The following is a 15890-nucleotide window of genomic DNA, read 5'->3' on the forward strand; positions in this document are numbered from 1 at the left end:
TCTACACCAAGTACCAAGCCCTGGAGTACACCACTAATAATGGGCCTTTTTTGAAGACAGTGGGCAACTCCCAAATCTAAATTACTGAGTTCAACCTGTTTGCCATTTAACTATCCAGCAAGTAACACAAGGTTTACCACTAGTTTGAATGATTTGCTTATGATGTCTGAGTGTGGAATGGTATCAAAGACCTTAGCAAAAGTCAAGGTATAGTGTGACTATAAATTTGTCTTCTTCTAAGATCTCAGTGACTTTTAGCTCCCTTGAACCACCTTACCCATGCCTGCAATCCCCTGCCCTAATAATACCTCTCAAACTCTTAGTGGAAAATAATCTGGTCAAAGCCTGACATAATGGGGGACAAAGGTCCAAAAATAGGGACAGATTTTAAATATTGCTCTTATAAGCTTAGAAAGTTGCTAGAATAACAGGATTTGTCTTAACATGCATTTTTCTGAAGAATATGAAGTCTGAAACACAAATGTATATCATTATTTACAAACACACACAATGACACACACACACACACACACACACACACACACACACACACACACACACACACACACACACACACACACTCCCACCCCATATGCTGAAACTTTCTGGCTGAAGCTGTACATCTGCCCACACAGTCGGACTCTAATCTAACTGGAGAGCAGGCAGCTATAAGCCATAACTGTCTCCACAGTTTTTATTTTAGTTCAGAGAAATGCAGTATCCATCACTCTTAGTGATACTGGAAGAGCAGGGAATAATCTACACACACACACACACACACACATACACACACACACACACACTTTAAAACATATCAACATGGGGGGGCTTTGCCCCCCACACCTCCTAACTAAATATGCCAACTCTGAGATCACATTACAGTGAGGAAAGGAGCAAACACATGGGGATGGCCAAGCGATTTCTTTCCCAGGGAAAGAAATCGCTGTTTTTAGCTTTCATGCTTTAGTGCATTTGCTCATTACGTGTAAACCAAGTGGTGTTCACTGAAACACCTCTTCAGTCTTTTAATATAGACCCAATTATTCATATGCACCTTGTCATGTTTTAGTTTTCATGGATAGAGACCATACACGTGTATTTCATTTTATGGTGGTTGAGGTTATAGATGAAAGTATTAGGTTGGGTGATCTGGACAACAGAACAGAGAGAAGTGAGTTATGTTGGATACTTAAGCAAAGAGCTGATAACAGTTCTGGTTTGAATGGAATAGTTTCTATTAAACCAGTTCTCAAATCAAGAGAGCTCCTTAAGTAATTTTTTTGTTTATTTTTTTCATGTGTTTAGATTGTATTGAGGTTTTATATATGTTTTAGGTGCTGACTTTGAAGTTTAAGTCATTTCAGAAATATTTTGCACTTAATAGAGTATATGCCTGTAATTAGTGGTGACGTTGCAACATGAATACCTCTCAACTGTACAGATTTTTGCAGTACGTCCAGATATTTGCCTCATATTTTTGGTCTGTTCCTCATAAAATTTGTGGTTTTCTGGCAAATCACTGGAATGATCTGAGAATTGAAATAACTAAATAATGACATACATTTGAGTTTCACACTTCAAATACTTTAAAAAAATGTATGTTAAAACAAACCCTGTTACTCTAGCAGCATTCTAAAGTTTATAAGAGCAATATTTAAAATCTGTCCCTATTTTTGGGCATTTGTCCCCCCATTTTGTCATGCTTTGTCCAGATTTCTTGCACTAAGAGGTTGACAGATATAAACCTGATCATGTTGGTTAGTATGCATTTCTTTATGTTTGGTGAAGGGAACTGTTTGAATGAATGGATTCAGTAATTATGTAAGTTTTCAGTTGTTTTTATTGAATTTTTTTCTGATTGGCTCGATGTTTTTAAAATGTGAATGTGTGATATATATATATATATATATATATATATATATATAAAAGTGTTGTTGTTTTATTTAGTTTTTATGTGATGGTCTGATGAAGTGACCTGTATGGTTAAAAAAGCACTAACCTTTTTCTAATAAACCTGAGTGTGTTCACTGCAGCCATGTATCGGTTCACCATTTTATTGTTTTTATTTGTAGTTTTTGTTTTCTCACTATCGTGTGCCCAAGCAATCATTGTTATTTCTGAATGTTTGCTCATTTGATTCACTGCACTATGCCTGTATGTATGTATGTATGTTACTTCCTGTCTCTGTATCTTGTGAAGTTTTTTTTCCCTGGACCTCTACAGAAAAAGGGTTTTCCACCCAATTAGACTTTCCAGGTCAACAAAGGTAATAATAAATAAATAATTAACTAAACGTGCCCTGATTAAGACATGATGTCCATGCCAACTGCTGTATTAAATGAAAAAACTGGGGAAAAAAGCGTAACAAGAAACAATCCACTGAATATATTACTCAATCAGTTTAATGCTTTTATTCTGTATACATTCAGAACTTCATCAGGGCTGCTCAACTAACACAATCCAAACATTTAAAATACTGTCAAAACATCAGGTAACATGAAACAAACAATAAACTAACAATAAAATCATAAATCATTTATGCTGTGGTGTTTTTTTTTTTTTTTTTTGAGGTTATTTAGGAAAATCTTCTGGACGAATTCTGTGTTTTACTTGGTGATCTGCATCATCTATATAAAATAATTTCACAGTTCTAGCAGAAAAAAAGTAGAGTTGTGTAAGCTGAACTTACCACAGTCAATATTCAAATAATCACTGTTATACTAGCCTTAGCTATATGGGTTACATCCTGTCAAGGTTATAACAGCCGGCCTACTTCCAAAGCTTCAGGACACCTTCCACACAGAAATTTCCTGCCAGCAAAGTGAGGGAGGCTGAGCCCTGAAAGGACAACCTAGGAACAACAAAACATAAATGTCCACACCCTGGCATAAAAAACACACCAAAAAAAGTGGGGGTGGAGACCTACTGCAGTAGTGACCATTCAAGCATCTACTGTTATGGTAAGTTCATTTTACTCAACTGTACTATGTTCTTCATATTGATAACTACTGCAGTAGCCTTAGCTATATGGGTGAATCACCATAGCTAGCTATATTTAGGAGTTGGAAGGAGAAGGGTCTAGGAATCCCTGGAGAATGGTCCTAGCAAAGTGTGATCTAAACCTAGAGAAGGACTCTAGCTTATAGTGCTTTGTAAAAATATGTACAGAGGACCAAATAGCAGGTTTTAGAATACTTCTAGAATCCATCCCTTTCCAAAAAGCCATAGAAGACGCTAAAGTCCTTGTAGAGTGGCTTTGACCCAGTCTGGAAATAATTGTTATGGTGAGTATAACTAAAGGTAATAGAATTAGATAACCGGTTGGAAATAGTGTGTTTTGGCACCAGCTGTCCCTTCCTCTTACCTTCAAAAGAAGTGAACAATTCACCCAATGGTCTGAAAGATTTAGTTCTGTCAAGATATTATCTGAGTTCTCTGTGGAAATTAAAGGTATGGATTATCCTTTCTACCTCCGTTTTAGGTTCAGAAAAGAAAACTGGGAGATGGATAGTTTGGCTTAAAGTAAACTCAGATCCTATTTTAAGCATAAAAGAAGGATTAGTTCTCAAAGAAAACCTGTCCTTGCAGAAAATGCAGAAAGTGAGGTAGGGCTGGCAACTCAATACCATTTTTGCAGAGGTCAGACCAACCAATAAAACTGTTTTCTAGGTTAAGAACCTCATTTCAGCCAGATTAGCTGATTCAAATGGAACAACCATTAGCTTTTCTAACAAAAAATTAGGAACCCAAGGAGGGGCCACCAGTTTACTTAGAGGTGTCTTATGCAAAACCCCTGTCAAGAAAATTTTAACATGCAACTGCCTTGAAAGAGGAGGATCCATGAGCAACCATGCTGAAATGGCCAGTAAATGAACCCTGATAGAGGAATAAGAAAGGCCACAGGATAGTAATGCACAAAAATATTGTAAAATATTGTAAAAGCAGAGAACAACTATTCCTGAATGGGTCCTGGTTATGTCATTGGCACCAACTAGAAAACCTTTTCCAATTCCTAATGTATGATTTTCTAGTAGCAGGCTTTCTTGTCCCCATTAGTATCTGCTGCACATCCTCAGACAACAGGTGCCTAAATGGAATTAAGATCCTATCATCCAGGCAGTCAGTTCTAGATGACCGATGTTAGGGTGTGTCAAACACCTCTGTTCTTGTGTGAGTAGATCCATTCTATAAGGAAGCTTCTGGTAATTGCCCCTGCCACTTCAAAAGAAGTGAGAACCACGGTTGCCTGTGCCAGGAGGGAGTCATCACAATGATCTTGTGGGATTCCTTATGAATCTTCAGCAGTACCCTGGATATTAGTGGAAAGGGTTGAAAGGCATACAGGAACATCCCTGTCCAAAGAAAAGAAAAGGCATTTGTCTTCCAGGCCTTCTTGCATGAAGTCCTATAACAGAATTTTGACAGTTGATTGTTCAGACAGGAAATAAAGAGGTCTACTTAAGGAATTCCCCACAGATGGATCAACTTTTGGAAGACCCCTGGATCTGGTTTCCAATTGTGAGGGTCTGCCCTGGTCCTGCTCAACTTGTCTGTCACACAGTTTTACTCTGTCAGAATGTAGGATGCCTGTAGAGTGAGACCGTGCTGTGAAGCTATATTCCAAGCTAACATGGCTAGTCTGCAAAGGGGGTACAGTATGGTTTCCCCTTGTTGGTGTACCACATCACTGTGGTATTGTCTATACCCACTTGAATTGGTCCCAGGGACCAAAGATGGTTCAGAAAATTGAGTGCCTTGATCAGGGCAAACATCTCCTTGATATTTATATGCTTGCATCTGTCCTTGGTATCCCACACCTCCTGCACTCTGCAGCAGAGGGGCCAAACACTAAACCTCCAACCATGGGAGAATTTAAAATCTCATTTTAATATCACCTGGAAGGCACTGAGAATGCAGCCAAGCAAATATCCTTAAAACTGCCCCAGTGGTCATAATCCTGAAGAAGTATAAACAGTGTCATACACACATTGCAAACAATGAGTAGTGACCTGGGCAGTAGAAGAAACTATGTTATTTAAAGCAGATTTTTCTTCAACAAAAGAAACTTGTAGATACAATGTTCCTCGTATTTTCACAATATGTCAGAATAAACTTTAACTGATAATTTAAAATTCTGAAATTCAAAGTTGCAGAAGTATGCATTTTTCCCCTACCTAGCAATGCTTTTTCCATCCTTATTAGAAAGAGTAGGATTAGAATTAACTGAATGCTTAGCAGCAGAGACATCCACTGAGGCTGTAACTGTTGAGTCATGTTTGGGAGTAGTGTATAATAATTTAAAAGACTGAGGAACTTTAGACATCCTATCTACCTTTTTAGGGACAGCTGGTTGACTTTCAGGAAAATTGCAGGCAGTACCACACACATCCTCTAAAGCAGAAAGGACAGGAGGAATGTCTGTAGGTTCTGGAAAAGCCTTCTGTAATAAATCATAGTAGTTTTTGAAGGACAGAGACACCTCAGTATTCTCCCACTGAAAACACTGGGACATTCTAGCAATAGTCTCAGAGAATGAGAAAGAGAAATCCCCACAGAGAGAATCAGAATGTGAGCTTTCCGCTGAGTCTGAATCAGAAACCTGAGGACAAAACTCTGAATCCATCCCTGCATCTTCCTTTTCAGATTCGTAATTATGAATATCTTCAGGAAAGGAGACATCCCTCTTTCTTTTACTGGAAACTACTCTACAAAATGGATCAATAGCCTGAATCAAACTCAGAACCAGTCCAAGTAAACTACTCATATCCCAAAGAAGTTTGAGGAGGAGTAGATACATGTTTGGTTTTCTGTTTCTTTTTGACAGGAAAAATTGGGTCAACCATGTTACGAATGGCAGTTTCTGCTTTCCCAGGGATGGGCACAACATTTTGACACAACAGGTAAACCTTTTCTGTTCCCACTCCCAGGACTATTAAGAGTGGTTCTCCCTTGCCCACTGAGGGCACCCCAGCAGCTGCAGAGGATGTGGCTAGCTACCAGTCCATAGTGACTGTAGGTGCTACACCAGAGGTTCCAGGTAAAAGATTAGAGGTCTGAAGTACAACAGATGGGCACAGCTGAGTCACCTGCCTATGACTGAGGCTTATTGCAAGCCTGCAGTGGTGGCAAAGGCTGTTTGCTTAACTTTTTCTTTTTGGGACTGTAAGAAAGGCCGACCATGGGACTGACAATTTTTTCCATGGTCAAGCCAAAAATGGTGCCTCTGATCTGGGGAAAACAAGCAGGAATGCCAGTAAAACTTACAGTCTACAAAAGTTATATTTTTTACAGGAAAAAACACAGTAAAAAAGCACCTTCAAACACTATGGCAGCCCCACAAAATTAAAATAACACAATTTTCTCCACATATATCATTTTATAAGTTAGATAAGGCTACTTTTAAATGGGCAGAAGTGAGTGCTCTGTTTAAAAGTATGTTACAGTTTCCAGACATGCCATTAAAATACAACACTCCTAGCTTTAAAATAACCTTCTGAAGTGAAAAGTAATAAAACGTGTAAAAAAATAAGAAAATGGAAGTGTTTCTTCCCCATAGGGAACTTATATGTCCAGCTAAGTAAAGCACAAGCTGACTATCAGTTCTCAAATGCCTCAGAGGATCATACCCTTCAGTGGCAGTAAAGCTCTGAAGGGCTTCACACCTAAACTTGTATTTTAGTTAGCTCAGCTCAAGCTGCTTGACAGTCTGGGTGCATGGAAGATGCCCTGAAATTTGGGAAGCTGTCTGGGTGTTATATCCTTGGCAGGATATAAGCCATATAGCTAAGGATACTGCAGCAGTGATCAGTATGAAGAACATCATGTTGAGACTTGTTTATACGAGTCAATAAGAATAGAAGACCAAATATGCAGCTTTCAAGAAACATCACTCTCAACATTCTAGAAAGCAGGATGAGAACTCCCAGTACTAGTTTAAGACGGTATATCAAAAGGACAACTATGACACCGTATCATGACCTAAAGGTTAAAATCAAGACCCTCATCACCAGCCCAACGAATAACAGAGCCAGTCCCTGCATTCCTAAAAAAGTCAGCAGTCTAAGCTAAGGTCTGAAAACAAAGCAGCTCTAGGCATAATTTCATCTAGTGTAATGTGCTATTCTCCGTGCAGTCATTTACATTAAACATGTATGTGCCCACTTCCCAGGATTCAAAGATTCATCTTAAACTTGGTCTGGCCAATGTATTATTTTGGATGTACCAAAAATATAATTTGCACATTCGTTGTTGAAATCTACAGTGCTTCTTAATGATGTAATTAAATGCTGAACTATTAGCATACCACACAGATTTATAATTACATAGCAATCAAAAACTATATTTTATATAACCATAACATGTCCTCATGTATTGTTTTGTTTTGTGATATTGACGGTACAAAGCAATGTTTGACTGAGTACTTACAAAGCCTAGAATCTTTGTAACATTTTTTTTGTTTTTTTGAACACAAGAATGCCTTCTTTTTTGAGTAACAGCATATAAGACAGAAACAGGCCACCATGGCAAAATACAGTACAGCCCTCCATGAATGATGTATATTATAGGGTTAATATAGGACTAAGCAGAATGTGCCATTTTCTGTACACTAACATTAGGGAGCCTGCACATTCATGGACCACTGGTGTATATATTTGCAGGTACCTGTGGTGTGGGTCTAACAAGCTTATGGTTGCAGAAGATACAAGGAATGTGAAGACCTCAAATTCTAGAGCCAGTGAAGCTCTGACTATCAGAGCCATATCTGCTGTAGCACTTTGGCAGAGCTGCCCCTCCGCTGCTCACTGATGCTTATTTTGTATTCTAGAGTAACTGTTTGTTTTTGTTTCTCCAAGGATATTGATCAGTCTTTTCTTCCTGTCGATGAACTGGATGCATACATGGCAGAACCTAAAAGAGATGCCATCTCAAACTTAGTACTACATGGAAAAGCTGAAGAATCAGTTAAAATACAGCTAGCCTACAGATTTAAACAGGTATAATTAAATGTTGCATTGAAATGAAAGCTACATAAGCAGCTTTTTAAAAATGAATCTGTGAAACATTCTGTCCAGCATTATAAACTGGGTAAATTTTACACGTTGTTATACTGTTTTAATGTTAACAAACATTGTTCCATCAAAATCCATCAATATTTACTCCACAGACTCTCAATTCTTGTCATTCTGTGAGATATGCTATAGCGAATTGCTTCAGTTTTGACCAGCTGCTAAGGATGAAACCTTCAAATTGATTTGCTTAGTGGGTAGTAGTGTGTGAGGAAAACTAGTTAAAGATTAAATATTAAAGCAATAACTGACAACGTGGTGTGGTATATTGAAGATTTACCCATAGTTGGTGTGGTTTAATCACGAAGGCGAAGCCTGAGAGATTTAATAAAGCCAACCGTGGGTAAATTTCAATATACCACAACCATTGAGTCGGTTATTGCTATTATACAATGACATTATTTAAGAAAAAAATACTTTTCTTAAATAATGTCTTTGTATAATGGTGCATCACTGTTCTTCCGCTGGTTGTAGTACACTGCTTCCTTGTTTTGATGTACTGAGCATGCGTATGGGACTTGCGTCCCATGCATACCCAGTACATCAATGTTTTGAAATAGAAGCAATGGAGAAAAGACAGTCTCCGTTGCTCCGTTTTTTTCTTTTTTCTTTTTTTTTATTTATTTAAAAAAAATGTTTTGAGGACTTTATACCAATGGAAAAAAGTTCAGGTGACCGGACCTTTTTTACATTGGTATATTGTGGGATTTACACCGGGCATGCTGGCTAATCAACGTGCATGTTTTGGAATACTAATGGGTGGGGGGGGGGTCATTGTATAATTTAAAATATGATATAAAGCATGCTTTGAAATGAAAGAATGGTTGTCCGAACCAAGATGTTTGCTTAGCCCCGGTGAGCACAGTATGTGTGATGAATGATTATACCCAGAATGTGAAAGATGGGAGAAGTGCAAGGTTTATACCAGCTGGCTTCATGACTACAAAAGGTATTCATGCAGTTATCCAGACCAGTAAAGGGAGCTAAATAGAAGCCTTATTTGTGCTAGTGGGAGGAGAAAGGCACTGGCAGCCATCCTGAGGATAAAGGCCTATGCAAAGCATGGATTGAGCAACATGCCATCTTGTAGATGGTGCCTCTGTAACAGTGAGTGATATGGCAAGAAGAATGAGAAACCAATTAAAAAACATTAAACTGCATTACTGTAACATTGGATTAAGAAACATTACACTGCATTACTGTAATATTTTATTAAGAAATGTTACGCTGCATTGCTGTAACATTGCATTAAGAAATATAACACTGCATTACTGTAATATTGCAGGGAAGCATTACACTGCATTATTGTAACATTGTATTAAGAAACATTACACTGCATTACTGTAACATTGCATTAGAAAATATTACGCTGCATTACTGTAATATTGCATTAAGAAACATTACACTGCATTACTGTAATATTGCAGAGAAGCGTTGCTCTGCATTACTGTAACATTGTATTAAGAAACATTACACTGCATTACGGTAATATTGCAGGGAAGCATTACACTGCATTACTGTAACGTATTAAGAAACATTACACTGCATTACTGTAACATTGCAGGAAAGTGTTAAAGTGAATTGGTCACTTGCTGGGCTAGTACAAGACTCATCTGATGTGCAGTGCTGATCCAGTGATAGTTCTAGTGAGTGAAGTGCAAGCTAATCAGAAGGGTAGACCAAAACCTGAGCTACAGTCTCTAAAAGAAATTTAAATAGTGCTGAATATTGAGGGACCTACTGAAGAGACAGGAAAAGGAAAAAAGTGGATCTTAAAACTGCATTGATTTAGAAATTTGCAAAAATGGCTTAGACAAGAATATTACATATCTGCAAAACAAGTCATTACAAGTGTTCCACGAAGAGTGCCATGCCTCCTTAAGTTTTAAGTCATTTTCTTTGTTTTAGAAGGTAGTTCTGCATGAGGACAATACTAAACTGTGTACTTTCAACATTATCTAGGAGATATTGTTTTCTCTGCCTCATCTTTGGAGTCTGTTTCATTTCAGAGGCATTTCAAAGACATGACAATAAATTGTAAAATAATGAAGGGTGATATCAAGATGTAAAGCTGCATAAGATTTCAGCCCAAGCTTTGACACCCAGACTGAAACTAAATAAACAGCAGAAGCATACATTTTAGCTAGGTGAAACTATTTGCATGGGAGTCAAACTATTATTTATTTACTTATTTTATTTATTTTATTTTACATTTCTTTACCGGGAAAGTCTGACTGGGCAAAACTTGCTCATTTTCAGCAGAGGCCCAGGGAGAAAAGCTCCACATAGTACATCATAGTACAAAAATATTCAAAACAGTCAGTACAAAAATATTCAACAAAGTCATGACAAAATACATATACATAATCCACAGAAATTTGTATACAGGTGGTTAACGTGAGATAGTAATACACACTGAAGTGTCATGCATTATGCAACTATAGAACTTTATAGAATATACCATTTACATTCAGAAGAACTTGTTTAATAACTCCAAAAAACAAATTGTAGTTAAGTGTTTTCATCTGTAACATCCACAGACTTCTCCAGAAATGAAACCACCACAGGGGAACATGAGCTTATGATGGTTGAAAATGGAGGTGCTGTATCCATTTTCTACTATAATAATTTCTTTATTTTCAACTGCCGATCTTTAGAAATCATGCCATTATATTTCAAGTTATTCAGTATTGGATTCATGTTCATAACAACACCCAAAAATAAAAATCACAGGCCTCCTTTTGGAACTAACACTATTTGTGAGGAAACTTGACTTTTTTTTTTTTTTTAATGAATATTTTAGCATCATAGGTCATGGACTCATGAGAAGAAGCATGGTGAATCCATCTTTAAATCTGACATTCTCACTTTTGTGAGAAGTATGAAACTAATATATACTTGCAATATATTAAACAAAAAGAGGTTCTATAATTTGACTAAGGAGGAAAACCTTCTATAGTTATGTGTTGATGCATAATGAAAGTAAACAACGGTGTGGGGGTGTTATTATGAACAATATTGATTATGTGAGCTGTATGGGCTATATATATCATTTAATATGATGTTTTACCAAAGGACTTCAAAACATAAATTGAACATATCATACTCAAGCAGATATGATGTTAGAAGACCTTTTGTTACAAAGAGTTATATTTGTCAAACTACATAATACAAGGCATTATCTTTGGAATACCAAAGATATGTAAGGACATATATGACAACCCCCCCCCCCCACCCCACAAAGGCCAATTGTTTCTGCCTGTGGCTCTAAGACTGTACATCTGGCAAAGTTCATTGACAACAAATTAAAAATTTTATTTAACATTAAAGTCCAACTTGAAACAAAGCCAATTTTCAGAGGAGGCCTGGGGAGAAACACTCCAGATGCATGTTTTTATAACATGAGAAGAAACCAGAGCAAACCCACACAAATGCAGGTAGGACATACAGACTCCACACAGAAGGCACTCCAACCGAAGGACCTCATGCCATGAGGCGACAATGCTACCACTGCACCACTGCGCCATCTGAATCATTGACATTATTACTTACTCAAAGCAAGTACATTCCAAGAGACTCATAGCATTTTTACAGCATACATTTAAGATTAGTTTTGATAATGACATTTATAAGGTGACTGGTGATGTTCAAAATCTAATCAGCATTATCCCTAAAGACGAGGGTATGACATGGCTTATGAATACCACTGGGGAGGGAGAAAAAAGTGTCTAACACAAACTTTAACAGAACAATTTATGGAATGCTTTTGTGATTACAATTATTTTTTATTTTTACTTTGAAGGTGAATTATACCTCCAGACACAGGGGATTGCTATTGATGGTGCTTCAGCCCCTATATGCAAACATTGTAGTTTGGGAATGGGCGAGCCTACGTGTTCTTCCATTACCCTATGTGTCTTATATCAAACTGTATTTACAATTTTTAGTTGATATAGTTTTGTTGTTGTTGTTGTTATGGCATGGAGATGAGAAAGCACTAGCAGAATGTTTTGAGTATTTAGAGGCTACAACTACTTTCCTAAAATGTGTTTAGAAAGCCTCAAAGGACAAGATCAGTTACTTGGACACAAGGGTGCCCGCAGGCAGGTTCAAGGGGGTGCACTTGCACCCCCTGGAACGGGCGGGTGGGCGGGAGATTAATTTTCTTTTAATAACCAAAAAAAAAAAACTTTTAAGGGAGTTCTTCTTTAAGAACGGTCTCGTAGCTTGCTGGTCCAGTCGCATCAAGTCTGTGCATGCAGATGTCATGTTCCTCTTCACCCACGCTATTTGAAATTACTGTTCACATTGTTTGGTAAGGGAATTGTGTTGAATGCTGCAGTAAGTAAGGGAATTCCTTGCCCACTCTGTTTTGCTATTGCTTTTGCTTCTCTTCACGTCAAGTCAGGTAAGGGAATTTAGTTGCACACAAGACACAACACTATGTACACATAGAGGGTATTCCGAGACATTTGCTGTGTCATGGCACAACATTAAATAGCTACTTTTGGAGCTTAAGTGGTTTAAAACGGGCGCATAAACTCGTAGGTCAAGTCTTTCCTGCAATGCATTGTTTTTATGCTAACCTTTTGTGGTGTAGTCTCTCAAGGAGGTGGTGGAAGACCACAAGCTGAAACTTCAGACTGGCTTTGATTTGTGTATTAGAGACACTTTATTCATACCGGATCGTCAAATAACTTAGTAGTATAACCTTCCATTTGTATTGTTTGGAGGTGATACAACTTGTGGATATGTGAGTTTGTTATTGTTATTATGTAATGATTCAGCTGAATGAATGAACTGGTGGTTAAACTGGTCAGCAACAGTGTTTCTGAGGTCTGTAGTGGATGGGTTACTCATACTGATTTGTCCTGGATGGAAGAGATTGCTTACTGATGTCCAGAATTGCTCGGGATTATATTTATTTCTATTTTGAAAAGACGTGTAGTGAGATATCTTTACCTGATCTGATACAATGATTGGCTTGATTCATGAGATGTCTATAATACTGCATTTTTTTTCTTGGAGTTATTTTGTGACCAGGTTTTCCAAGCTTTGTTCCTATCTTTCATGACTTGTTTAGTTTCGGTGGACAGCCATGGCATAGGGTTTGAGTTAACTCTTTTAGTTCTACGTGGAGCATGAGTACTGGAGATATTCAGAAAGGCTGTATTAAAATCTGAAGCTGCAGTATCAAGTGGCTGGTTTTTAAGTGTGTACCAGTTAAAGTGTGTTTAGGGTATTTTTAAAGTTCTCTGGTTGGAACTTACTGAAATCTAACTTATTCATAATGGTGTGGTTTTTCCGGGAATGTTTATCTGGCTGACTGCAAATACAGGCAAAGAGCCACTCATAGTATCTGTAAGGGTACCAAATGCTGCAATGCTACTTGTTGACAAAGTAATGATCCAGTCACATGCTGAATCTTTGATGGATATTATATTATGTCTGGTTGAGGAGATGATAAGCTAGGTGAAACCATACAGATGTATAACGTTGGTAAACTCTGCTCAGCTAATAGTCATTCAGTCAATGTTTAGGTCACTTAGGATAAATGTTTCTTGTGCAATTTTATTTGAAACCCAGCAGAGAAAGTCTTTAGTGGCAGTATTGCTACCATGTAGAATGTATCTGCCTATAATTACTATGGATTTGTAGTTATTAAGTTTCAGTAGTGAGATAACTATTTCCAAATTATGAAATTGTGGAATACTGTGGGGTAGGACAATAATTTGTGAGAATTTTTATAAATTACAGCAACATCTGCTTTTTTGTTTGTTTTGTCTAGTCTATGGGCATTGTAGTAAGGGGTAAAAACTGAGTACCTGTTTTTTAGCCATTAGTATTTGATTTTTTATCTTATGTTTGGTTTCAAAGCTACTGAATTAATTTCACAGCATGTTTTTCCTGAGACAATTGACTGCTAACCCAACTCAAGCAGAGAGTTTAAAGAGCTGAATGCATGCTGTAATGTATTATACAGGAGCAATGCATAAGAGGCTAGGTAAGTTATTACTGATAGAGCCAAGAAAGGTGATATGGTGTAAAATCTCATAGGTGAGGTGATGGTGGTAAGACGTGAGGTCTGCTGATACATTAAGGAGGTAAGTCATAAGTAAGTACTAGGCTAGCTGTTCTTTTTTGGGCCATTTTAAGCCTAGCGAAGTTCCCTTAGTGAGATTCAAACCATGTACCTCCTGTCTGTGAGGTAAATACTTTAACCATTACCTCCACTTCCAACTCCGAAGATGAAGTCCTGTGATCTGCATGGGAAACTGTTTGAAGCATGTTGTGTAGGTTGATTAGAATTAGATATGAACATTGCAATGCAGTGTTTGTGGTGGAGGCAGTGATATGAAAGTGACTGGACAAGAAATATGCTAAAAGGTACAAGGTTGGGTGGGAGGGTACTTTGAATAGGAGGAGCAGTGGATGGTTATGGGGGGGGAGGTAGTTCAGCAGTAGCACCTTCTCTTAGGATGAATCAGCTTGTAAGTTCTACTGAACTGATCGTTAAACTTAAGTTTGGGGCAGCGCAAGAGCGAGCGTTGCTGGCATGCTTGTGCAAGTTTATCAACTAATTATTGTATTTTGTTCTCTACAACTGATCCGTGATAGTCTGCACCTTTCTTGGTTGGTTCGTTCAAAAAAGTTGCCATTTTGGATGGGGTTAAGGAAGACTAAACATCAACTGTTTGTGGTGTTCATGTCGGTGTTGTGAAAGTGTTATGCAACCGCTGTTACTTTAATGATCAAAGCACGAGTCTGTAGTTTCTTAAAAGAAATTCTTTATCATTAAAGAGGCCGCATATTGAGACTTAAGCAGTTGGAACTGTAATGCTGAAGCTAACAAATAGTTGCATAGTTGGTAGCATTTCTTGTGATGGTACTCCCTTTTTTTGTTTTTTTCTGGCAAATCATTCAGGATTGAAATCAGAAAATAATGGCAAACATTTGAGTTTTAGATTTTATATCCTTAGAAAATGCATACTAATGCAAACCTTGTTGTCCTATCCACTTTCTAATGAGGTAGGGGGATGTATGTGTGTGTTATACCTTTCAACTCTACAGATTTTCACACAATGTCAAGATTTTTGCCTTATATTTTTGATCTGTTCTTCATAAAAATTCTGTTTTTTTTGACAAATCAGTGGGATGAGCTAAGGATTAAAGATGCTAAATGACATGTATTTGAGTTTCGGACTTCATGTCCTTTAGAAAATGCATTCTAACACAAATCCTGTTATTCTAGTAACATTCTAAATGTGTCCCTAGTTTTGGGCCTTTGTCCCCAACATTATAACAGGCTTTGTCAGGCTTTGTCTAGATTTCTTGTGCGAAGAGATTGAGAGGTGTGTGTGTGTGTGTGTGTGTGTGTGTGTGTGTGTGTGTGTGTGTGTGTGTGTGTGTGTGTGTCTTTATGTATAAGAGGGAGGTAGCATATCCCTCAGTTGTCCAGGTTTTTGCAGAATGTCCAGATTTTTGCCCCATATTCCTCCTAAAAAGCATTGAATTTGCTAAATAATAGCAGGCATTTGAGTTTAGACTTCATACCCTTTAGAAAAATGCTTACTAACACAAATCCTGTTCTAGCAATTTTCTAGGTTCATGAGAGCAATATTTATAATCTGTCCCTATTTATTTTAGGCTTTGTCCAGATTTCTTGCACTAAGAGGTTGCGGTGTGTGTGTGTGTGTGTGTGTGTGTGTGTGTGTGTGTGTGTGTGTGTGTGTGTGTGTGCGTGCGTGCGTGCGTGCGTGCGTGCGTGTGTGTGTGTGTAATGCCCTAGTTAGAGTTAGCAGATGGAATTTATTTTCAAGGAAT

General features: G+C 37.7%; 1 protein-coding gene across 1 annotated transcript in view; it reads left to right on the forward strand.

Annotated features, from left to right (window-relative positions):
• The window catches only part of LOC122812829, a 93149-nt gene that overhangs the window by 37299 nt on the left and 39960 nt on the right, over positions 1–15890 (forward strand). Inside the window, exon 4 of the mRNA XM_044084880.1 lies at positions 7854–7994. Coding sequence (XP_043940815.1) covers positions 7854–7994 — 141 coding nt within the window. The remainder of the gene's footprint in view (positions 1–7853; positions 7995–15890) is intronic.

The sequence above is a fragment of the Protopterus annectens genome, chromosome 10.part0, assembly GCF_019279795.1.
Source record: "Protopterus annectens isolate FY-2018-M chromosome 10.part0, PAN1.0, whole genome shotgun sequence".
NCBI lineage: Eukaryota > Metazoa > Chordata > Ceratodontiformes > Protopteridae > Protopterus > Protopterus annectens.